General features: G+C 50.8%; 2 protein-coding genes across 6 annotated transcripts in view; one reads left to right on the top strand and one right to left on the bottom strand.

Moving 5' to 3' along the window:
• Positions 1-8,207, top strand: part of PKNOX2 (PBX/knotted 1 homeobox 2) — an 87,736-nt gene extending 79,529 nt beyond the window's left edge. For all 4 annotated transcript variants that reach the window (XM_052786237.1, XM_052786239.1, XM_052786236.1 and 1 more), the window contains 6 exons: positions 1,240-1,372; positions 1,453-1,550; positions 3,205-3,324; positions 5,128-5,204; positions 5,619-5,797; positions 6,573-8,207. In XM_052786237.1, the coding sequence (XP_052642197.1) occupies positions 1,240-1,372; positions 1,453-1,550; positions 3,205-3,324; positions 5,128-5,204; positions 5,619-5,797; positions 6,573-6,817 (852 nt within the window). In that variant the 3' untranslated portion in view covers positions 6,818-8,207. The remainder of the gene's footprint in view (positions 1-1,239; positions 1,373-1,452; positions 1,551-3,204; positions 3,325-5,127; positions 5,205-5,618; positions 5,798-6,572) is intronic.
• A 1,391-nt stretch (positions 8,208-9,598) lies between these two features.
• Positions 9,599-24,714, bottom strand: FEZ1 (fasciculation and elongation protein zeta 1). Of its 2 annotated transcripts, none has more exons than XM_052786234.1 (10): positions 24,614-24,714; positions 21,366-21,668; positions 17,300-17,396; positions 15,939-16,028; positions 14,938-15,139; positions 12,590-12,861; positions 11,911-11,991; positions 11,449-11,524; positions 10,794-10,859; positions 9,599-9,772 (listed from the first exon to the last, which is right to left on the bottom strand). In XM_052786234.1, the coding sequence occupies exons 2-10, from the start codon at positions 21,638-21,640 to the stop codon at positions 9,756-9,758; spliced, it is 1,176 nt and encodes a 391-aa protein (XP_052642194.1). In that variant the 5' UTR covers positions 21,641-21,668; positions 24,614-24,714; the 3' UTR covers positions 9,599-9,755. The 2 variants fall into 2 exon arrangements, with proteins under 2 accessions (XP_052642194.1, XP_052642195.1); XM_052786235.1 differs by lacking the exon at positions 24,614-24,714 and adding an exon at positions 24,406-24,490.
• Between the last annotated feature and the right edge of the window lie 1,135 nt (positions 24,715-25,849).

Below are 25,849 nucleotides of genomic sequence, written 5' to 3'. Positions count from 1 at the left end.
AGGACCAAAAATGACATTTTTTTCCCCCCAGCAATGGGAAATGCATAGACATGGACACTCCCCGTTGAATGATGCACCCACACCATCTCTTGATGTAAAATTAATTGATTTGTGGGTTCAAATTACCATCTCTGTAGTTTTATTGCAAGGAAAAGAGGAGCTACGCCTTTTTCCAACCTGACCACATTTGCGTGGTCGCCTTTTCTGGTGTTGTTGCATGTCACTAGTCCAGAGAAATTCTTTTTTCTTAAACCAAGTAATAGGTTTCTTGAAGAAATGCATCAAAATGAAGGGAAATTGAATAAAAAAGTGAAAAAAATCCCCTTTGTTAGCATTTTGTTCAACAGTTGAAAACAAGCCGGACACCAGGGAAGTGATGTGGAATGGGAAAATGGGTAGAAAAGAGGGAAAAATATTTTTATTGCAAGAAATTAGTGCAGTTTTATTTCCATTACAGCTGGGTGAATTAGAGAGAGATCGTTATCTTGGGCTTATTTTGAAATGATAATTTTATAAGTATGATTTGCAAAATTCTGCCCATCTGGGAGGTTGTGGTACACTGCCCTGTGTTCCCCCATATCCTCAATTGTGGCACCCTTCCCTTCCCAAAATGTTGCATTAAATATTCAAATAATCATTCAGTTTGGGCTTTTTCCAATTGGCGCTTGCATGCAAGAGCTGCTCCAGAGCTGGGGCTGACAATGACATTACAGCTTTTTGCTAAAAAAATGCCCATTTTTGCAAGAAGTTAGCTTAAAGCTGCAAGGAATGATATCAAATGGGGTTACATTATTGTTAATTTCGTTATTTTACTGTTATTCTGGCAAGGGGAAACCATGGTGCTTGTCCTGGCTTTTAGCAAATGCTGCAGCATCCAGTTCCAGCCAAAGCACCAAAAAAATAGAAATTTATAGAAAGAAAAAGAAGATTGAAGAAATTCCTTCTTGTCTATCACGCTTTTTTTTTTCTTTCCTTTTTCCTTACGGGAAATAGTGGCTGCACAAAGAAGATGAATTTGGGAAAGACACTAAGTGGGAGCTTTGCAAAGCATAAATCCTTTTTCCCATCTTTTTTTGCAATTGCAACAAATTGAAAAATCCCTTTTTCTGCAATTTTGCCTGTTGAACCACCTAGGGAAAAAAAAGGCAACGGGGCGAGTTTATTGGAAGGGGAAAATGAATACCTCGCATGCCCCTGCTGCATGTTAAAATTCACGTTTTTAACATTTTTTTTTCGCAGGAGATGCTGCAGAGCTCACCGGCGGCGCTGCCGCCTGCCTCCAACCCACCGCCGGGCATTGTGGTGCCGGCGGCTGCGCTACCACCAGGCAACTTGGCCATGAGCGCTGGCAGCGGCTCACCTGCCGTGCCAGGTAGGGACCCTGGGGGAGGCTGGGGGGGGGGTGTAGAAATTTGGGGGTTTCGGTAGCCCCACGAGCCTTTTTTTCCATAGGTGGAGCCTTGTACCAGCCCGTGACGATGGTGACGTCACAGGGCCAGGTCCTCGCCCAAGCCATTGCCCCCGGTGCCCTGCAGATCCCCAGCGCCCAGGTAAGAATTTCCCACCTCAAATTTCCATTTTATGCGATGTTTTGGACTGCTGCAGCAAGCAAAACCCCCAGTTTCTCCACAAATTCAACCCTTGGAGTATTCTAAACTTTTAATTAGCAAGAAACGTTGATTAAATCCATCTACCAGGCTCCTTTGGGGTACCTAACAAGTTATAACAACGACCTAATAAATGATAGCAGTGCTTATATTATTGCTATATTATACAATATTAAAATGTATAAAATATAATATTTATATTATATTATATTATAGGATGGGATGGGATGGGATAGGATATTATTGCTATTATATTATGGATTTGGGATCACTGGTGTTGCCTGTCCGGTATGGCAATCACAGCGCTCATGGGAAAGGCTCATTTCTTTTCCTTGCTTTATGGATTTTGGGGTGGTTTTTTAGCCATTTGCTCTGTTTTTATTCCTTGTTTTGTTATTGCAGTTAACTACATGGGTTTTCCCTGCGTGGCTGCATTCTTGCAATAAGGTGACAATTTGGGGTAGAAATGGATTTATAAGGACAACTTGCCATCCCTGTTGGCTGCGTTGTCTGTGGTATCTTCCAAACCCCCATTCCCCAGGAATTTGGGAAAAAAACCCACTGATTTCTGCTACACTGATTCCTGGGGGCAGATCAGCAAAAATCCCCCCCATGCAGATTTTTTTCTGAAAAGCCCCAATTTAATTGCAGGAGCCTCTTGAAAAAAAAAAAAAAAAAGGCATTTTGGAAATGGGTGGCACCTCCCTGGCAGTTTTACTGCCTGTGCCATGGTTTTTAAAATTTCTTTAATATTTCTCCATCACGGGCTTAAATCTTGCAGCAAAACCCTCTGTGGTGGGAAAAACACATGCGCAGGGAATATCAGGGCAGGGAGAGAGCCCTGGACAAGCACCTCCGGATGCTCTTCCCGAGCTGCTGCCATGATTTATTCAGCCAGAGCCCAGGGGAATCACAGGGACCTGCTGGCCTGATGTTTAATTCATCCAGGAGAAGTGTTTTGATGAAGAGCTGGGGAAAAAAAAAATCCCTTTTTAACTCAAGCGCTGAGATTTCAGTTCAGTTCCTGCATCCTCATTAAAACTTCTCTTGCAGCAAGATGTTTATTTTTTATTTTTGGAGGAAAAAAAGCAAATTTTCGCTCAATGGGCAGGTTTCTCCTCGTGGTGGGAATCAGCTGAGTGAGGCAGACAGATTTGCAAGGGTTTAATGAATGGCAGAGTTTTAACCTCAGGTTTAGAAAGTCATCTTTTGGGGGATTTTTTTTGGTTTGTTTTTTTTAAGGTAAAAGTGTTTTCCTCCTTAACTGCACATGAAAAATGGTCATGGCTTCAGCACCACGGTCCCCAACTGCGATGCCAGTGCCATAGCAGGGAGAAAAAGCCCATTGCCCTTTGCAAACCATTGGCAAAAAATTTGAGATATTAAATAGAGATCCTGGGGGAAAATGTGGATTTAATGCAAATTTTTTTGGGGAAAAAAAGGGGGTTGGACACTCCCTGCAAGTGCCTGTTTTTTGCACTTGCCCTACTCCCATTTTGGGTTGGTTTTGCTCATTTTTTGCCTTAGTTTTGCTTGGGTTTTGGGTTGCCCATTGCTGTTTTCAGCCAATTCTCTCCCCGTTCTTCTCCCCTGGCAGGTGAACCTGGATCTCACCTCCCTCCTCGACGGTGAGGACAAGAAGTCCAAGAACAAGCGGGGCGTCCTGCCCAAACATGCCACCAACATCATGCGCTCATGGCTCTTCCAGCATCTCATGGTGAGCACCGCAGCTGCCAAAACACCCTGCAAAGCTGGAAAAAAAAGGCAAAACCCCCCTAAAATGAACAAATCGAGGTGGTGGTTTGTCTGAATTTATATTCAGAGGTCTCAAAGTGGCTTTGGTTTTATTTTGGGAGTATTTTGGGGATGACTGTTTTCACTGCAGGTGGCAAAAATACTCCCTTAATGCATGAAGAAGCAAACAGAGGGGGACTTCCACAAATTATTGCGGATGGGTGGTGTAGCATTTTTTTCCAGTTAACAGCTCCAAAATACTGTTTTCCAGCAAGCCTGGGTGTGAAAGCTGCCCCACAGGTATGGTTATGGCACGTCAGCAATCAGTCGAAATATAGAATTACAAAATCACCCCATTTTTGGGGTTGAAGATGTAGGTAGGCGGAGGGAGCTCAGAGGATGCAACCATGATATTTTCATGCAAGAAGATTGCTCTCCCAGCCGGAGGGCTGGAAGAAGGGCAAAAAGCTACCCCCCCCTCCTTCTTTTTCCTGCATAATTTGGCCAAGAAATCACTCAGACACTGGTTGCGAATAGTTGCATGAGGGTCTCCAGGAAGGTGGGAGACCCATAGATAACAGCAAGACAGAAAATTGCAGCTCCAAGGAGCAACTTGGGGTAAAACATGACCCAGGACATGGAGCAGCAGCTGGTTGGGAACTTCCCAGCCTTTTTTTAAATGGGAAATTTTGGATTTATTGCATTGAGGACAAGAGCATCACTGTGTTGGGCCGCCATCCCAAGCTGCATCGTGCATGTCCCGTGCTTTTGGAGGGATGAACTGCAGATTTGCAAGCAGGAAAAGGATTTAGAAGACCAGAAACTGAGGAGCAATTTTCTGTTGGGTGCAAGGAATGCCCCATGGTTTGAGATTTCCAAAACTGGATCGAAAAACTAAAAGAAATTGTTCTTCTACTGTATGGTTGGACCTTTGCTCTCAGCCTCATCCTCATGGTCAGAAGATGCTTGGGCTTCCCCACGGGATTTCTCCATCTGACATCATAGATGATGTGGTTTTTAACCTAATAGCATTGATGCTCATCATTTTATTGGGTTTGGAAGTTTTGTAGCACCAGCAGGAGGAAGGAATGCTGGAAATAATATGCCAAAAATGAGGATACTTTTGCCAAAGAGAGAGCCATTTTTAACCACTTTAGCATCCCTGAGGCCCTGGTGGGACAGGAGTCTCCTGCATGCCATGACTTTGGGTGGTTTTGTCAAGGAAATCACATTATTTTGAGGGCAAACAGCTGGAAAACAAGTCATATGAATCAACACTGGCACTGGCTTGGGGCTCTGAAAAATGACACGTGGGGCTGGTTTGATAACAATTTCATTTTGGGGGTTGGAAAGGAGGATTTTAGCATGGTTGGGAGGAGGTTGTTGAAGCTTTGCGTGCTGGTAGTCTCCCAGTGCAGATGTTTTGGGGTGTTTTATTGATGCATCTGACAAGGAGCGTTGTGGGTGACAGTGGGTTTTGAAGCCCAAATCCCACCTTTACCAAAAAACATTATGGGAAAATTGCTAAAACAAAAAATACTAACTTCCTTCAAGGAAAAGCCTTTGATGGAAAGCCTTGGAAAAGCCCTAAGGACAGCAGGCAAACCATGATGGTCTCCAATGCCACCCTTAAGCCTTGCATCTTTCAGATGCAAGAAGCCACCAAAATTGGGGTGGGAAAATGAAAAAGAAGGGGGGGTGGTGGTTAATTTTTTTTTTTTTCACTGGGGGCTGCCTTTTTGTACACAGGGATGTCATTGTGCTGCCCCATCGCTTTTTTTTCTAGCACCCCTACCCCACAGAGGACGAGAAGAGGCAAATCGCCGCCCAAACCAACCTGACCCTCTTGCAAGTCAACAACTGGTGAGCATATCGGTGGCCCATGCAATCATCTTGCTGGCTTTAGAAATTTTTTTTCCCGTTATTTTGGTGCTATATAATGCTTTTTGGGGGGTAACTTGGGCAGTCAGGGCCAATTTCTTGGAGGTGGGCTCCGGTGTTTTTAATTGATGGCGTTTGTTTGTGGTATCTCAGTGCCCTCTCCTGGCAAACCCAATATGTAGCAGCCTCCAACTCAGCTGGAAAAATGAATGCAATGGTATAACATGCCACAGCCAAATTAAATAGGGTAAAACCCCAGCTTTTGGGACCATGCAGCCACTTTTGGAAGTGTTTTATATTGCAACTCATTGAATTGTTACAACGTCTGTTGGTTTAACTCAAAATTGGTGTGACGACTCTTATTTACTTGAATGGTCTCTTTTTTTTGCTGGAAAGGTTCATAAATGCCCGGCGGCGCATTCTGCAGCCAATGCTCGACGCCAGCAACCCAGACCCAGCCCCCAAAACCAAGAAAATAAAATCTCAGCACCGGCCCACCCAGCGCTTCTGGCCCAACTCCATCGCCGCTGGGGTCCTGCAGCAGCAGGGTGGCAATTCGGGGACAAATCCTGATGGTAAGGACAAACCCTGACAGCCCCTGCCCTTCCTGGATGGAGTGACCATGCATTAAATTATGGCCTTAATTGGTAATTAAGGATTTCTAGAGCCCTTTATGCCCCTGTGGGGAAAAACATGTTGAAGAGGTAGCCCACGCAAGAAGGTCCATCCAGTTGGCCATCACAAGTGCGCTGGCAATGTGGCACTGCCATCTCCTCGGCATCAGCACAGTCCTCAAGGATCACCCACTATGGGACATCACTGGGGATATCTCCTGAGGTGCTAGAGAGGAGGTAAAGGGGGAGACGGGGAGAGAGGAGGAGGCAAAATGAAAAAAGATGAAGATGAGAAGACAGATGAGACAAGATGGGAAAAGAGACAAAGAGAAGATGAAGAGAGAATAGGTGATGAAAATGAAGAGGAGTAAAGAAGATGAAGAGAAGGTGAAGAAAGCAGAGATGAACATGGACCAGACAAGATGAGAAGAGAGAAGATGAAGGGAAGGTGGAAATTAAGAGAGGATGAAAAGAAGATCTGCCCAATCAATTTGGGCATCTGCTGAAAAATGAAGGTTTCTTCTTATTTAATGGATACTTTAGCTAAAAAAATTAAGGGTTCAACCTTGGGGAATGGCTGGGGCAGGTGGGACACCCTACAGGGTGCTCTCTCTCCAAGTACAGCTTTCTGCTTGGGTTATTCTTGGTTTATGCACTTTTTCATCCTTTTAGTATTAGCTGGGAAGTCCTTACATAAATATATATATATATATATATATATTTTTTTAAATTTCAGGCTCGCTCAGCATGGACAACCTGCAACCTCTCTCGTCAGCCACGGCCACCATGGCCATGCAGCAGGCCATGCTGGCAGCCCACGACGACTCCCTTGACGGCACCGAGGAAGAGGAGGATGAGGAGGACGAGGACGAGATGGAGGAGGAGGAAGAAGAAGAGGAAGAGCTGGAAGAAGAGCCTGGCGGCCTCCCGGCGGCACCTGGTACCGACCTTGGCTTGGACCACAGTGACTCGCTGGAATAGCTCCTCCTGCGCCCTCCCCAAATCATTGACAGCACCGGAAACAAAATTCCCCCCCAAAATGCCAAAAAAATTGGCAAGAACAAAAACAAAATTGGTGAGAAAAAAGCAAACTGGAGGCGCTGGCAGACGCCCCGGCTGCCATCAGGAGCGCGGGGACCACCACGTCAGCGTGTGGAAGTGAAGGACACATGTTTACAAGGCACATATTGTGGCCAGATTAATTTTTTTTTCAGGTTTTATTCTTATTTTCCCCTTTTCCCTTCCATTTTTGGTAAGAAAAAGCATTTTTAAGGGAAGCTGTTTTCCCCACACGATGCTCAGATGCTGTTGGGCAACAGTGGGTTTTCATCATGGGCCACCGTGTCCATCACTTGGATTTCTTGGTGCAAAAAACCCCAACCAACCCCAGGACTGATGCTTTTTGGGTTTTTCCCCCAGAAAGATGATTCACAGGCATAAGTAGCGGCACGCGGGGAAAAAAAATCTGCGAGTGCAAATTCTGCTTCGGGTCGGATCTGAGGAGGGTTTCATGCTCTTGACCCACCGGATTGTCCAAACGTCCCCGTTTTGGCCCCGATGCTGCAGCCGTTTGGTGACTCCGGACGCAACTTTCTGGAAAAGGGAGGAAATTCCCCCAAATCCTTTAATTTATGTGTGAAAAACCCGTTGAATCTGGAAAAAAAATCACCCCATCCTCGTCCTTAAGGGCTGAGACTGGACGCAGAGTTGGGGCAAAGGCTGCCGGCAGTAAGACTTTCCCACGGCGTTTTGGCACCAAGTCAGGAAAAAGTGGGGGAAAAAAATAGGTTTTAAAAATGCAGATTTTCACCCAAAATTGAATGGTGGCCCCCAAGATTCACCCGGGTGGGAGGAAATTCAATATTGTTGCTGGAAAGATGGTTTCTCCCTGATACTGTCTACCTGCGTGGGAAAATGGTGGAGTTTTACCCCAAAGGAGCCATGGGGGAGGGCAGCTCTGCAAAAAACCAACATATTTTGGTTTTTTTTTAAATGCTAGCAAAACGGCGAATTTCGCCTTAAAATATGGGGCGGGGGAAACGCAAAAGCAAACCCGGGTGATGCGGGGCAGAAATAATAAAGGAATTTTCTTCTGCAGGTTCCTCCTGTAAATGCAGGTTTCTGTAAGAAAGATTTTTTTTTTTTTTTGCGGCTTTTTGCCGGTTTTGTCCTTATTTTTTCTGGCTCTTGAAGAGTTGAGGAAAAAAAAAGAAACAGCAGCCAGGGGGGAAAAAAACCCAAGTGATGCAATGGGCAGAAAAGCCTATTTTTCGATACTGATCTGGCGTGAATGTAATCTGTAATTTCATAAAGGATTCATTGTAATTTAGTATTAATTCATGGCCATTTATTATAAAGTGCTACGAGATGAGGTTTCGCAGCTGTATTTTATTGGCAGCTTCTTCCTGCTAGTGGAGAAGCCCCCAAATGGGTGAATAACCCCCCAAAATGGGCACAATTCCCCCCCAAATAGGTGAATCAGCCCCCAAATGGGTGAACTGACCAAAATCTGCAATTGAGTGATGTGGTGCAAATAGGATTTACACTTCCAAAAGTGATGCTCCCCCAAAATGAGTGATACAGCCCCAAAATGTTACACCCCCCCTAAAATAAGTGATGCTCCCCCAAAATGTTACACCCCTCTTGAGTGATGCCCACCCCAAAATGAGTTATATTCTCCAAAAATGAGTGATGCTCCCCTAAAATATATGATGGTCACCCCAAAATGACTTATATTCTCCAAAAATGAGTTATTCTCCCCCAAAATGTGTGATGCTCACCCCAAAATGAGTTATTTTCTCAAAAAACGAGTGATTCTCCCGAAAAATGAGTTGTTATCCAAAAATGAGTGATGCTCCCCCAAAAGGAGTGACCCACCCGTAGCTGGGTGATACTGCCCCAAAACATATTACGCTCCCCCAAAATGAGGGAAGCTCCCCAAAATTGAAGTGTTTCCCCCCAAAAGCACTACTTCCCCCAAACGAACAAGGCTCCCCCAAAATAAGGGATCCTCCTCCAAAATTAAGTGATCCTTTTGGAGTGGTGCCCCCAAAATGATTGATCTTCCCAAAACCATGATGCTCCCCAAAATGTTTCCCCCAAATGAGCAATTCTCCCCCAAAATGAGCAAGTCCCCAAAATGAGTGATGTTGCCCCAAAATGATGCTCTCCCAAACTAGCAATCCTCCCAAAAATGAGTGACTCTCCCCCAAAGCAAGTGATGCTCCCCAAAATGAGTAAAACTCCCCAAAATGAGCGATTTCCCCCAAAACAACTGAATTTACCCCCCAAACGGATGACACTCTCAAAAAATAAGCAAAGACCCCCAAATTAGGGACTATCCCCCCAAATGAGTAACAAACCCCAAAAGTGAGCAGTTTTCCCAAAAATGGACCCCCCCCCCCCCCATTCCCTAATAAGCCAGTACTAATTAATGGGATGATTTTCTGGGAAAAAAAAAAAAGGTGATTTTTGCACAATTTTTAGCAGAAAATGGGGCTGCAGAAAAGTTAAAAGTAGAAAAAATCCCCTCAAAATGGAATTTACAGCTGAATTTTGCCCCTCTGATCATGGCAGCTGCCTGGAGCGCTGCAGCTCTGAGCTCGTTAGCCAGAAATTTGCATATTTTATACATTTCTGAAATATTCATAAGCATCGCAGCAAAGTCCTTGTCGGTATTTTCCACCAAAAAAGTGCATTTTTCTCTCGAAAAGTTGCAAACCGACGTCGCAAGTCAGGGGGGATGAAGATGCCGGAGGCTGGTTGCTTAATTAATGAAACGAATTATTTATTTCCCAGCTGTGCAAAGGTGGGGGGAGAGCAGGGGGGAAGGTGGGGGGCCGCAGGCGACCCATTTTCCTCGGGTTTGGCCCCGTTTTCGAGGGGCGCCGGGGTAGGGGGGCACGAGGGCAGCGCCACATCAGGTTGGGCAGAGCACTGCAAAGAGAGAGGTCATGGGTGTGCACTGGCGCGCACGAGGGTGCACCAGGGACGTATGGGGGTTGCACCTGGGTGCACGATGATGCATGGGCGTGCACGGGGATGCATGACGATGTACGATGATGCATGAGCACACAAGGATGTGCAAGGATGCGCAGGCTTGCACTGGGATACACAAAAGAACGCAAGGATACATGGGTGTGCAAGGGTGTACAATGGTGCATGAGGGTGCACAGGGGAGCATGAGTATGCACATATGCACAAGCATGCATGAGGATTCAAGAGCATGCAGAAAGGATGCATGAGTGTGCATGAGCGCACGTGGATGCACAAGCATGCATGAGTGCTGCATGAGGCTGCCCGGTAGCTGCAAATGGGGTGCAGAGAGGATGCAGGAGGAACATGGAAGGAATGCAGGAGGAATGCACAAGGCATGCACGATGGTGCATGAAGGGTGCAGGAGGCTGCACAAGAGATGGACGAGAACTGTGTGGGAGATGCACAGGGATGCACAAGGATGGCCAGGTGATGGACGAGGGGTGCCCAGGAGATGCATGGAGGATGAACGGGGATGCATGAGGGATGCACAATGGTGCGTGAGGGGTGAAAGGGGGTGCACAGGGGTTCATGAGGCTGCATGAAGGAAGCAGGTGGGCTACGTAACAAGGTACAAGGGGAAGTCCAGGGAGGATGCAGGGATCTACAAAGGTGTGTGAGGATGCATAAGGCCTGCACAAAGGATGCATGAGGGATGCACAGGAGATGTACGCAGGATTCACAGAGGATGCACCGACAATGCATAAGGGATGCACGGAGATGCATGAAGGATGCACACAAGATGCATGGGAGATGCACAAGGATGCACAGGAGGTGCATGAAGGATGCAAGGGAGTTGCACAAGGATGCAGAGAGGATGCACAAGGATGCAGAAGGAATCCACGGTGGATGCACAGAGGGACAAGGACTGCACGGGAACTGCATGAGGGGTGCACGAGGGGTGCACAAGGTGAGCAGATACCTTTGAGGATGTAGTCCGTGAGCAGTGTGGGCACCTTCTCGTTCCCCTCCTTCATGGCAAACAGGACTGTGAGGGGGAATGGAGCTGTGAGCCTGGCCCCACTGCCCCCCAAATGTCCCTTTTCCCCACCAAGACCAGCCCCACAGTCACCATAGAGACACTGCCAGAGTTTCCCCACAATGCACCAGGCCTGAGAGCATCCCCCAAAAAAGCACTTTCACCCCCAGTCAGCCAATCCGTGGCAATGCAGAATGGGTGTTTTACCCCCAAATTGGTGCTGGTGTAGGGTGCAAAAATGGAGGGGGGTGGTTTGCTGCAAATCAGCTGTGCTGCAGTGATGCAAAATGGATGATCGCACCCCAAACCAGCTGTGCTGCCATGCTGCAAAACAGGTCTTTCCCCCCCCCAAAATGGGCTTTGTTGCAATGATGCAACACGGGTGGTAGCACCTCAAATTGCCCGTGCTGCAACAATAAAAAAAAAAAAAAGGGGGGGGGGGGGGATCGCACCCCAAACTGGCTGCATTGCAATGATGCACCCAAATCGCAGCTGCTACAGCAATGCAAAATGTGCATTTGCATCCCAAATCCACCACACCACGGAGATGCAAAATGTCTGGTTCTGCCCCCAAATGGCAGCTTGAATGAATACTCACTGTTGGTGAGCATCTGCAGGTCCTCGACAGAGGGTGGCGACCCCTTCTTCTCATAGGGAATCACCGTGTTCAGGTACTGCAAAAAAAAAAAAAACCCCACCCCAAAACCACCCAGATAGCACAAACCTGCCTATTTTTTGGACCACCTTGAGACAAATCACCCCAAATCGGTGCGAAAGCAGAGTATGTCTGTGATTTTCCTGTGATTCCATTTAATTTGCTGGTATTTTGGGGGGGTACTGAATTAATTGCATGCCGCGAAACGCGCCCAAACGTGAACCCCTGCTTAGGGAGGATTTTTTGGGGTGAAAAATGGCGATTTTTGCAAGATGGGTTAGCGGGGTGTAGGGGACAGAGCGGGGTTGTAAAATTAAAAAATATTTTAAAACGGGTTTGGGGGATGCAGGGGGATGGAGCGTGAAAGGGGACAGATTTGGGCAATTTTGGGGGGAAAAAGAGCACCTGCTTCTCATTGGCGGTGGGGCCGAAGGTCTGGCGCAGGCCGGAGTGCAGGATGCTGGAGATGCCCTCCATGCTGAAGCGCTGGGGACACACACCACCACACACACCCAGTCACCTCCCGGGGACACGGACATCACCCGTGACACCTCCCCTGGCACCAACGTCCCCCCAGCACCCTGACTCCCACCCACGTCCCCCCATTACCCTGTCCCACATCCCCCTCTCCTTCTGTCCCTGCGTCCCCCTGTTCCCCATCCGCCCAAACCCTCGTCCCCCTATCCCCCGGCCCCATCCCTTCTCCCGTCCCCGCATCCCCACGTCCCTCTTGCTCCATCCTGTCGCCCATCCCATCCCTGCATCTCTGTCCCATGTCCCCCCATCCCACACCCCCACGTCCCTTTTCCTCCATCCTGCCGCCCATCCCCTGTCCCTGCATCTGTCCCACGTCCCCTCACCCCTCAACCCCCTGTCCCATGTCCCCCCATCCCACATCCCCGCCTCCCTTTTCCTCCATCCCGTCGCCCATCCTGTCCCTGCATCCCTGTCCCACGTCCCCCCCATCCCTCACCCCCTGCCCCGCGTCCCCGTCCCCCAACCCCTGTCCCCCCACGCTCCCGTCTCCCCCGCCCCATCCCAACTGCCCCCAAACCCCGTCCCCATGGCTGCGGCGTCCCCCCACCTTCCTGGGCATGTGGTTCCCGCGCTCCGGACGCCCCCCTTGCAGGCTCAGCCCCCTGTCGCGACGGCGGCGCCGGGCAGCCTCCCGCTGCTCCCGCTGCTCCCCCTGCACCGCCAGCAGCGCCCCGATGAACGCCGTCTTCACCTCCTTCTCGAACGCCAGCTCGTCCCGCCGCGCCAGCTGCGCCACCAGCTCCGCCGACAGCGCCCGGCTGGCCGCCTCCGCGCGCCCCGCCGCTGCCGACAGCTCCCGCGCCGACAGCCGCCCCAGCCCTGCCGCCCGGGGGTCGCGGTTAGAGACGGGCACGGGGCGATGGGCACGGGGCCATCGTTACCAAGACGCACGGGGCGACCAACGGCGGGCCGCCCAGCGCGACGGGGCAAAACGCTCGGCGCAGCGAGCGCAACGGGCGGCCCAGTGAAGGGAACGCCTGGTGCGACTGGCGCCGCGCCCGGAGCAGTTACTCAGAAGCCCGGCGCAACCGCCGACGTGCATGGTGCAATTAGGAAAATGCACGCTAAAGCTTGCAAAACGCTTTCTGCAATTACCGTGACGCGGGCTGCAGTTATTAAGATGCGCGGGGTGATCAGTGGGCTGCCCGGTGCAACTGCTGAGGCACCGGTGCAGTAAGTGCAATGCATACTGCAACCAGGGAATACTGCCTGGTGAATCAGCGGGACGCCCGGTGCAGTTAGTGCAACGCGCGCTGAAGCCTGCAAAATACCTTATGCAACTAGCGAGGCACACAGCACAATTATGAAGGTGCTGGGGGCAATTAGTGGGATGGCTGGTGCAATTAGTGAAACATACAGTGCAATAAATGAAATGCCTGGTGCAACTAGTGACATGCACAGTGCAACTAGTGACCCGTACAGTGCAACTAGCGACATGCCCACTGAAGTTTGGAACATCACATTACGTAATTAGTGAAACGCACACTGCAATTATTACGACACGGGAGGCAACTAGCGTGCTGCTGGGTGCGACTGGTGAAACACCCAGTGCAATAAGTGCAAGGCACAGTGCAACTAGGGAAATGCTCGGTACAGTTAGTGGCATGCCCAGCGCAATTAGTAAAATGCACAGTGCAATTAGTGACATGGCCAGTCTGGTGCAGTTAGTGTCACTCCTGATGCAATCAGTAAAATGACTGATATAATTAGTAACATGCCTGGAGCAATCAGTGAAATCCATAGTGCATAAGTGAAACACCTGATGCAATTAGTAACATGCCTGTGCAATTAGTGACATGCATGGTGCAACTGAACACACACTACATTTAGTGAAATTACCAGGGCAATTAATGAAATGCACACTGAAACTGTTAAAATGCATCACATGATTAATGGGATGCACAGTGCATTTACTGGACCACCCACAAATAAATAGTGTGCAATGACTGAAAAGCCCAGCGTCATAAATGACATGCCCAGAGCAATTGCAGAATTGCCTGGTGCAATTAGTGACATGCATGGTGCAATAAATGAAATGCACTGTGCAATTAGGGGAATGCGCAGAGCAATTAGCAAAATGCCTGGGGCAATTAGTGACACACACCATGCCATTAGTGAAAAGTCTAGTGTATGGTGCATTTAGTGGCACGCACAGCGCATGTAGAGAAACGTACTGCATGCTGCGCTTAGCAGCGTGCATGGTGCTCTTGGGGAAATGCATAATGCAATTAGTGAAAACCACCACCATATTTTCCACGGACGTAGGAAAATGCATGGTGCAATCAGGAAAATGCCTGGTGCGCCGTGCATTAGTGGCAGTCGGTACACTGAGAGGAGTGAAACGCTCAGGAAAATGCACAGTGCAGTTAGGAATATGCACGGTGCATGGCTCGGTGAAGTGCCCAGCACATTCAGTTCCAGGCACGGTGCTGTCAAGAAAGTGCACTTCCTGAAATGCAGCGCGCAAACAGCAAAATGCGAAGCACACCAGGCATTTTTGCAAAATGCTGGGCAAGCGTAGCAAAAAGCTCAGTGTGCATGGAGAAAGGATGGTGCACAACACTATCGGTGCAAGGCACAGTACACTTAATGAACGGCACGGTGTGTTTTGCAAAATGCTGAGTGCTTTAGGGAAAGGCGCAATGAATTTAGCAAAATGCATTTAGAGCAAGGCATTTCGCAAAACGCATGGCGCGCTCGGCTAAACCCTGGGTGCATTTAAAGCAATACTAAAAGCAAGATATGCGTGGGATTGATTTTTTGCCAAGAGCCGCCTCTTGGCCGAACTGTGTAAACACTGGAGCAAGCCAGCCCTGAAGCCTGGAGAGGCTCAATTGTCCCATTTGGTTGGAATTGTCCCCAGAGAGTGAGTGGCCTGGATTTTGCTGGCCGTACCTTCATGGGAGCAGTTGTTGTTGAAGGCAGGGGAGAAAGCATGCAGCTCACGCAGAAGGATGGGCTCTGTGCCCCTGCCACCGCCTTCGCCTTCAGCATCGGCCTCGGTTTCTTCCTCCTCTTCTTCCTCATCCTCATCGCCCTCAGGGTCAGCCTCGGGGTCGGGTGAACTCTGCATCAGCTCCTCCAGCTCCTCGATGACCTGCAGGGCATCAGGGTCCTCCATTTGCACCTACACCCTGCAGCCCACAGCTACACCCTGCATCTGCATCTGTGTCCTGCACCCACATCTGGGATCTGGTCCCTTCATACTGCACCTGCATCCTCTATCTGTATCGGCATCCTGCATCCTCTATCCTCCCCTTCATCCTGCATCTGCACCTGCATTTGCATCCATCTGGACCCTGCATCCTCCCTTTGCATCCTGCATCTGCATCCCACATTCCCATCTGCATCCAAATCCCACACCCCACATTCACACCCCTCCACGGGTACTCACACCCCGGACCTGCACCTACATCTAAATCTGCATCCTGCACCTATGTCTGCATCCTGGATCCTGTACGCGCACCTGCACCTTCTATCCAGCAGCCCACACCCCGCGTCTCCCATCCACATCCCCTTCCCCGCATTGGCAACCTGTGTCTGGCACCTGCATCGTGCATCCCACACCCGCATCCTGCCTCCGCACCGGAATCCTGTAGCTGCATCCCACCTCTGCCCGCCCCGTTTTCATCCTTCGTCCCATGACACCCATTTGCATCCAGCACCTGGAACCCACATTCCTATCTGCACCCAAATCCCACATCAGCACCCACAACCTGCACCTCCATCTACACCCAAATCTGCATCCCACATCCCAAGATGACGGGATTTGGCCTTTTTTTTGTGCTTTCGGCACACGGCCACGGGGCTGGCGTGGGCTGAGGCCACGCTGCGGGGCTAAAGCTCGGCTTTTGGGGGACACGCAGGCATTCGGGAGCCCGTGGGGGCCGGGATACCTGCTCAGCTGTCAGCAGTGGCTCCTCATTGATGCCGGAGTCTTGCTCACTCCTCTCAGTGAGCTCCTCCTCCTCCTCCTTCTCGCAGAGCTGCAGGAGACACAGGCTGGGCCGCCTTGGTGGCACCGCAGGCACGGCCCGGCACCGGCATGGCCCCAGCACGGACACAGACATGGCCCTGGCCCTGGCACAGGGAGAGCCACCAGGGAACCACAGCTCTAGGGGACACGCTGCAGGGGGTGGGGGGGGGGTTTGCACGGGGAGACATCAGATGGAGACATGGATGGGGACGCCGGACAGGGAGACACTGGATGGGGAGACATTGGATGATGGCATTGGGTGGAGACGTTGGATGGGAACATTGGACGGAAGGATATTGGACAGGGACACTGGATGGAGATGTTGGATGGGGAAATGTTGGATGGGACTTTGGATAGGGACTTTGCACAGGGATGCTGGAGACATTGGAGAGGGAGATGATGGACAGGGAAGTGTTGGATGGGGAGGTGTGGCAAGGAGACGGACAGAGATGTCGGATGGGGAGACACTGGATGGAGCTGTTGGATGGAGACATTGAACTGGGAAGTTGGACAGGGAGAAGTACAGGTATGTTGGAGATGTTGGGTGGAGAGTCATTTGAATTAATATATTGGATGGTGACATTGGATGGGGAGGTGTTGGAGATGCTGGATGGAATTGATGGGGATGTTGGATGGGGAGATGATGGATGGTGATGCTGAATGGGGAAGAGGTCAGATAGAGACATTGGATGGGGACATCAGACGGGGAGATGTCAGAGGGGAACGCTGGATGGGGAGGTCATGGATGGACATGTTGGATGGAGATGTTGGACAGGGAGGAATCTTCTTTTTTACCACTTTTCACAGGCTATTTCACCTTTTTAGCAGAAAAGAACCCAAGAAATTTACCTTCTCTTCCCCCTTTAGCAACAGGTTGCGTAATATCCAAATGGGTTAAATTCAGTCGATTTTGAGGCATCTTTGCAGCCCTCCCACAACCCCAACTGCAGCTATTCACAGCATGAACTCACTACAATGAAGAAAACACTATTTTCTACCCCCAAAAATACACGACCTTACCCCTGGCTTGGGGGCAAATTGGCAAAGAACAGTTTGCCAAACCAAACGCTTAATCTTGCCCATTTCAGTGTGGTTTCACCCTAAAATGTGGACACGCACTGCACTGGTGCTGTGTCACCCCCAAAATACCATTTTTGGGGAGTTGGCAGTGCTCTGATGGTCGCTGAGCCTTGGGGCTGATTGACAGCTGTCAAGCATCGCCCAAGGGTCATGCAGGGATGGGGCAGGGTTGGGGTGCCAAGGGGAGGGCCACAGCCGTACCTGGGGGTCAGTGCCGTCGGGGGCCTCAGCCCCTGGGAGCAGCCAGGGCCGGGGGGAGCCCCGGGGGACGAAGCCATCAGTGAGAGCATCCCAGACCCTGCAGGGAGGTGGGTGGTGAGCGGCGCTGCCAAAATGTTGCCTCCCAGAAAGCTGTCCCGAAACGGCATGCCAAAATGCCTCAAAACACCCCAAAATGCAGCCCCAGAAACACCCTGAAATGCCCCCCCCCCAATCCCAAAACACCAAGATGCCCGAAACATCCCAAAGCATCCCAAATGATGTCCTAGAAGACCCCAAAGCTCCTCAAAATATCACCATGAAATACTGCCCTGAAATACCCCAAAGTACCCCAAAATGCTTGAATGTCCCCAGACGTCATTTTGAAACGTTGCCATCAAAATACTCCCCGAAAGGCCACTGCAATGCCCCAAAATGTCTCCAGATGCCACAGAAGACTGCCGTGAAATGCCCCAAAATGCCACCCCGAAACATCACCATGATGTCCTGAAATGCCCCAAAACATCCCGAAATGCCCCCAAAGCCCCAGAAACACCCCAAAATGCCATCCTAAAACACTGCCACAAAGCCCCAAGACCCTCTGAAAGGCCGCCAAACACCTCAAAACACTGCCCTGGAACACCCCGCAACACCCCTAAAGGTCCCAAAGCTCCAAAATGCCCTGAAAATGCCCCAAAACGCCATCCTGAAACACCCAAAAGTGCCCCCCAAAGCCACAATGCTCCAAAATGCCACCCTGAAATGCTCCAAACCACCACCCTGAAAAAGCCCTGAAATGCCTCAAAACATCCCCAAATGCCACCTTTGAACACACAGAAACACTCTACAATGCTTTCCTGAAACAGTGCCCAAAATGCCCCAAAACGCTGCCCTAGAACACCCCGAAAGATCTCAAAATGTTGTCCCAAGACCCCACTCCAAAAAACTCACAAATGCTCCAAAATACTCCCCTGATACCCCCAAACACCCCAAAATACCATGGGGAAAGCCCCCAAATGCTGTCCTGAAACACTGCCCAGAAACACCCTAAAAATGCCTCAAAAAGCTGCCCCGATACCCCAAAGAAACACCCCAAAATGCTGCTGCGACGCTCCAGAACATCCCCCAATCGCCCAACATCCCACAACATTTCTGCAATGCCCCAAATGCCTCAAAACTCCCCCAAATGTTGCCCTGGAACATGCTGAAATGGCCCAAAATGCAGTCACAGCACCCCAAAATGCCACCCTGAAACACCCCAAATTGCCACCTTCAAACAGCCCTGAAACACCCCCAAACTGCCCTGAAACACCCCAAAAGATGGCCCTGGAACATCCAAAAATGCCACTCTGAAACACCCCCCAGAACACCCCAAAAACCAGCTGTGATGCCCTGAACCCCCCCAACCCCCCCCAAAATCTCCCAAAATACAGTCCTGAAACACCTGGAAACAACCCCAAAACTCCCCCAAACCCCCTTAAACCCCTTTCCTCTGCGCCACTATTAGGGGTGACCGATCCTCCCCCGCAGGGCTGGACCAATTTTGCCCAATTTCACCCCCAAAAAGGTGCACAGGCAAGGGGGAGGAGGTACAGGGGAAAAAAGGGGGAGAAAAAAAGGGTGGGGGGGAAGGGGGTATAAAAAAGTGAAAAAATGTGAAAAAGGGGAAAAGGAGGGGGGGAAGGGAAAAAGGGGGGGAAGGGAAAGGGGGGGGGAAGGGAAAACAGAGGAGAAAAAAGTGGTAAAGAAGGAGAAGATGGGAAAAAAGGGCAAAAATGGGGAAAATGGGGAAAAGTGGGGGAAAGGAAAATAGGGGTAAAAGAGGGGAAATGGATGAAAAAATGAGAAAGGGGGAAAAAGAAGGAAAAAGGGGGAAAGTAGGAAAAAAGAGAAAAAGGGGGAGAAAGGGAAAGATGGGAAAATGGGGGATAGGGAAGGAGGAAAAGGGGTAAAAGGGAAAAAGGAGAAAATGGGGGAAAAAGCGGGAAATGGGGAAAAAGAAAATGCAAGAAAAAAGGGGGAATGAGGGGAAAAATGGGGAAAAAGGTGGAAAAGTGGAGAAAAGGGAGAAAAAGAGGAGGAAGAGAAAAAATGGGGGAAATGGGAGAAAAGCAGTGAAAAGTGGTGACATCAGGAAAAAGGTCAAAAATGGGGAAAAAGGCACAAAAAGAGATTAGAAAATTTCTCCCCAATTAAGGCAAACCCACCCATTTTCCCACCAAAAATGGCAGTTTTAGTCCGACACGGTGCCATGTCCATGCACATCCCGATTCCCCCTAAATCACCCCAAACCCGCCTGCCCCTCCCCATCCCCAAAACCTCTTGTTTTGGGGTATTTATCTCATTTCCTTCCTTACCTGATCTTAATTCCCCCTGAAATCACATATTTCACTAATTAACGCACAAAAATGTGCATGTCACCCCCCCCCATATTCCTATTTTTAACAAAACCACAGCAAATAAGGAAAAAATAAGTGGTTATCCCCCAAACTTTGCTTTTTTTTCCTGCTCTTAAAGGGCCAGCACCCTGCAAGGTCAGGCAAGCAGCAGCAGCAGATTTCTGGGTTAATTATGGTAAGAATTGGTTAATAATTAGGGAAATACAGCGCCTTTAAGGCCCCAGCCCATCCCCCGCCCATGCACACAGGGCTCATTCAAAGAGGGAGGAAAAAAAAAAAAGCCCTGTTTTGCCCAATCTGACCCAAAAAGACACAATAAGCAGCACAAAGCACGCAGCGAGCCGGCTGCCGGCGACAGCGCGGCGCTCCCGGCGCCAGGCCAAATTGCGTTTTTCTCTGAAAAACCGTCAATTTGGCCAATTATGAAAAGCAATTCAGCCTCAGTGGGTTTTGGTGAAAAAAACCCAACAACAAAATAAACAGATTTGGGGGCGCTTGGGCTGAAAACAACCACTTTGCACGGTGAAAAATGAGTATTAGGAATTGCAGCCTGGGGAATAATCCCACTTAAACAACAACAAAAAATCTGTTAGAAAGGCGTTAATGTATAAACGTCACTGCAAAACCCCCCACAAATTTGGCAAAAAAAAAAGGCATTTTGCAACAAAAAAAGGTTTTTAACGAATATTTAGATTTTAATGCAAATGCCACTATATTGTGGCAGGGTTGTGGGGATTTTGCCAAAGTTGGCTGCCCCCGGCTTGATGCAGAGCTTGCACATTGCAAGCAAAAGGCTAAGCTCTACTCACACCTTACTCAAGGTTTACACTCAGCCCCCCTGGGGGCTCTCTTCACATAGACTGAGCCTGCCGCGACCCCCTGCAATGTGACATGGGGCACCCTGCTGTGCCTCCTCATAGGATGCTACACAGCTACTCCATGGATCCTACACAGCTACTCCACAGATGCTACACAACTACTCCAGGGGTCTCACACAGCTACTCCAATGATGCTACACAGCTGCTCCAAAGATTCTACACTGCCAGCCCAAGGTGCTGCGTGATCACGCCACAGCGCAGGGGGCTGATTTGCATGTGGTGGAGATCTTGCAAGCACGCAAGGAAGTGCAATAGGCCCCAGAGGGGCGTTACTCATAGGATACTACGGTGCTACTCTGATGTGCTACACAACCGTGCTGCAATGGGGTAGGCTGGGCTGCATGCTCTGGGAGGAGGTGTATCTCATGACCATGCAAGGAGGCATGTGGGCCCAAGGGTGGCCTACTCATAGGATACTACACAGCTACTCCATGCTGCTGCATGACTATGCCACGATGCAGGGGGCTGAGCTGTATGTGGGGCGTACCTTGCTAGCGTGCAAGGCAGCATGCAGAGCCTGACGGAGTGGTTACTCGCAGGATACTACAGCACTATTCCCGACATGGTGCATGACCAGGCCGCAGTGCAGGGAGCTGGTCAGTGAAGTCTCTCAAGGGTGCAAGGAGGCACACAGGCCGTGAGAGGGCTTACTCACAGCCTACTACACCACTGCTTTGATGTGTTGCATGACCACGCTGCAATGCAGGGAGCCAGTTTGCATGGGGAGTGTGTGGATTTTGCAGGTGTGCAAGAAGGCACGTGTTGCCAGAAGTAGGGGGGGGCCTTACTCACTCCTCATCCTGGAGACGCTCCTCCTCCTCCTGCACCTGGAGACGCCCCCGCACGGGGGCCAGACCCTCGGTGGCAGCATCATAGTTGCGGAAGCAGACGGTGAGCTTCTCGTCGAACTCCTGCACCAGGTCCTCCATCGACTTGAAGCTCATCATCTCGGCCGAGAAGCTCTCCAGCTCGGCCAGCGCTGGGTCTGCAGTGCGTTGTGGGGTCCCCCCATCGTCCCCGGGCCCCTCCTCGAACTCCTCCTCCAGGCTTACCAGGGGCGCCTCCATCCTCCTCAACACCGATGCGCCGCCTTAGCTGTGGGGAGAGGCTGCCTGTGAGGCACCGGGCTACTCACAGGTTACAACACAAGGGCTCCCCATTCCCTTTGCTGCTGCCGTGTGGGCTGAAAGCCTACTGCCAGGGCTATTATACAACCAACAGTATCTCTGTAGTATCCTAGTAGTATCCCAACAGCATCTTAGTACTGTCTTTGTAGAAATATGCTGACTTCCTGACACTACACTAGTAGTACTTTACTAGCAGCAACAAAGTGTGGACAGTGGCCCAAATAGCTTAGTGCTACCCTGATAGTATGTAAAAAGTATCATAACGCTACCATGTATACCGAACTGGTAGTATCTTAGTAGTATCCTTATACTATAGCACTACTATCTTAGTAGTGGCCTGGAAGTATCACACTAGTATCAGTAATGTGCTGACAGTATCCCAAAAGTTTGAGCATTGCCCTGATAGTATCCCAGAAGTATCTTACCCCTATCTTTTCTAGTGCCCTTGTAGCATCTCAGAAGTATCCTACTGTTATTCTACTAGTGTCCTGACAGCATCCTACTAAAAAATGAGTACTGTCTTGATAGCACCTTAGCAGCGTCGTGATAATATCCTGATAGTATCATAGTAGTACCCTGATGCTATCTTAGCAGTATCCTAGTAATGGCCCTGTAGTGTCTTAGTGGTGCCTTGATAGTATCGTGAAAGTATCTCAGTGGTACCTTCGGAGTATCCAGGCAGTATCCTGATAACAGCTTAGCAGAGTCCTGATAGTACCTCTGTGCTACACTGAGATTATCCTAGGAGCAGCCATTGAATAGCTCAGCATTACCCTGATGTTGTAGTAGCACAGGTAGGAGTATTCTGTTACTGTGTCAGGAGCATCCCAATAGCATCCTAGTTACATCCTAACAGCACCTTGACAGTATCACAGTAGTATATCAGCAGCATCCTGGTAGGATCCTCACAGTGGTATAATGGTATATGGTTATTAGCTTAGTAGTGTCCTGATAGTATCTCGGTAGTGCAATGTAATATCCAGATATTATCTTAGTGCCAGGTTACTACGCTGAAAGCAACTTAACCGTATCTGTTGTAGAATCCAGAGTCCCTTGATGGTGTGTTAGCGCTGCTCCAGTGGTACCTTCATAATAGTATCTCAGTATCAACCCTTGAAAGGTCCTGGAAATACCTTAGTAGTGTCCTGATAGCATCCTGGTAGTGCCCTGACAGTAGCTTAGCAGCGTTCTCGCAGTATCCCAGTAGCATCCACATAGTATCCTGCCAGTATCTTAGTGCCACCCTGAGAGTGCCTTAGTACTGCCAGCAGAGTATCCTGACAGCATTTCAGTGAACTCCTGATAGCATCTTAGTAGCATCCCAGTAGTATCCTGAAGAGTATCTCAGCTGTGTCTTGATAGTATCTCACTAGTCCTTCACCAAGTTACTGAGAGTATCCCAGTAGTATCTTAGCAGTAGCCTCATAGGAAGGAAATAGTCCCCTAGTAGGAAGTCAGTAAGAACCCAGTAAAGGTGCCACTACTCCAACCCACTCACCCAGCCCCGGCCATGCTCCCCCCGTGGGGAGGGGGAGGAAAGCAGAAACACGCTGCAGCTTTTGGGGGAAAACCCGGGTTTGGGCTTCGAGTACTGTCTGCGCACCCGCGCACCCGCACCCGCGTGCGGCGCATCCGCCTGCCCGCCGTGCGCACGCGCACCCCCGCAAACGTGCCGCGCGCTGGGGGAGCGTGAACCTCTGCAGGCCTGCAGCACGCGCCCCCCCCACGCGTACGGGGCGCGCGCGCCTGAGGGTGAACGCGTGCATGGCGCACGCGTACGCCGCACGCATGTCACGGTGCGTGCGAGGGGCGCGTGTGCACACGCCTTCCCACCCGTGCGCTACGCGTGATGCGCCCCATGCCCACGCGCTCTGCAGGCGCGCACCCTGCGCCTGCCTGCACCTCCGAACGCGTGGCGCGCGTGCGTGGGTGCGTGCACAGGGGTGCAAGCGCTGCACGCGCGGGCATCTCCGCAAGCATGGATGCACAACCTCCCCCCCGCCACGCACCGTGCAAGTATGCGCCCACCGCGCGCATGCACCGCTGCGCGTGCACGCATCCCCGTAACACGCGCGCCGCGCACGCGCCACGTACCCCACCACGCCCGCACCGTTCCCACGCACCCCCCCCCCCCTCCGGGCACCCCCAAACGCGAGCTCCCCACTCGCGTGCACGCACCTGCACACGCATGCGCTGCGCACGCCGCGCAGCCCCCCCCCCCGTACGTGCAGCTCTGTGCGTGCACGCCCCCACGCACCCCCCACCGTGCATGCACCCGCGTGCTTGCACCCACCCACCCCCCAAACACCCCCAAACGCTCCCACAGCACCCGTGCAACACCCCCCCCCCCCCCCCCCCGCGCGTGCGCATCCCACGACGCACCACCCTTGCACGGACGCTGATGCGCAGCGGAGCACCCCCGGGCCAGGCAGCGCCCCCCCCCCCGGGCACCCCCCACAATGCCCTGGGGCTCCCGCACGCCAACGTCCCTCCGTGCTGCACCCCCAAAATCCCCCCCCGCCCCCCTTCGTGCAAGTCAACGCAACGCCCGACGCACCCCTCAGCGGGGGCACCCCCCACAATGCACCGCTGCGGCGCAAGCCGCCCCCCCCCCCAATACACGCGCCCTCAGACCTACCTGCGACCTTGCACCACGACGCCCACCCCCCCAGACCCCCCCCCGCACCCCGCAATGCACGCCTTACCCACAATGCACCACGGCGGCGCGCCCCCGAGGCACCCCCCCCTCGTGCACGCGCCCCGGGGGGGCTCGCACCTCCACGCAATCCCCTTGCAGCACCCCAACAGCCCCCCCCCCCCGCACCCTCCGCCGAGTGCCCCCCCCCCGCCAGCTGCACCCCAAAATCGCTCCTCCCGCGCATGCACGCACCCCACCCCCAGCCCCGCACCCACCTGCGGCCCCGCATCCTCCGCGCCGCGCCGCGGGTGGGGGTGAAGGGGGGGGGGGGAGCAGCTCCGTCGCACTGCGCACGCGTGGGGGAGGAGGGGTGACGTCACCGGGAAGGTGGGTGCCGGTGGTCGTCAAGGGAGCCCTGATGTCATCCCCTCCCCCGGAGGGTGGTCTCCAACCTTCTTCCATCCCTTAAATATTGTTGAGGTCCCCCCGTCCCCCTCCCCGATGGATATCTATTTATTTATACACATGCACATCTGTACCGATATGTTATGTACATTACAGATAGGCATGTTAAAAAAGCTCAGACAAAGATGTAATAATATCTCCAAAAAAAATTAAAATTATTTATTAACAGTCCAAAAAATCTTTTTCCTCTCTAAAAAAAAAAAACCCTCATAACCTGTAGGTTTAGTTTTTTAGATAAACATGTTTTAGAGCAACGGGGTCATGCATGCTGCTTTTTTTAAAAAAAAAAATCTCGGCGTAACAGTGTGCGGTGCAGCAGTTCAAAGGTCTGGTTTTAGGATCAGTTTCCCCTGATACCAGGTTTAAGCTCAGTTTCCCCTGATACCGGGTTTAACGGCTGGCCTCACGCGGCTACGGGCATGCAAAGGGAGGCCGAGCATCGCCGGCCACGCTCGCCGACACCTTTTCCATGCTGATTTTTACTGCAGTGGGACAGAACAAGGGTTTCCCCACCTGCATACGGCTTCTTGTCATTCGTATTAAGTGAGAAACCTCAAAAGAGGCTGCGAAACGTTTATCGTTAAGCTTAGAGAAATTTTGTCAAGTCCTGACTGGAGCATCACACGCCTTGAGGCACAATATGTAGTTAGGCGAGGTTTATCGTTTGCAACGGTGGATGAAAATCTGTATGTCGTACAGCTTTCTCGCCTGAGAGTAAACCAATAAACTGCTCCTGCCATAAAACCTGTAACAGAATTAATCAAACAGCTAGAGTGATAATTTGGGTATTATAGGGGAAAATAAAACCACATTCATCATATACCAGCCCCATGCGGCCTATTAAAAAACCAGCTGGGACACGGCACATGGCTATAGGGCTTTAAATAAAGTCGCTGGCCCTCTAACAGCCGCCGTTCCTACCACGGTAGATACAATTAATGCAAGAAATGAATGTGCTAGATATGTGTTAGATATAAAAGATCTATTCTTTATGATCCCAATACAAGAGCAAAACTTGGGGTGGAATGCAGTACACCTTCAATCGT

Source organism: Harpia harpyja, chromosome 4 (genome assembly GCF_026419915.1).
Source record: "Harpia harpyja isolate bHarHar1 chromosome 4, bHarHar1 primary haplotype, whole genome shotgun sequence".
Classification (NCBI taxonomy): domain Eukaryota; kingdom Metazoa; phylum Chordata; class Aves; order Accipitriformes; family Accipitridae; genus Harpia; species Harpia harpyja.
The sequence above is the reverse complement of the archived record's forward strand: the minus strand, read 5'-3'. Positions and strand labels throughout refer to the sequence as shown.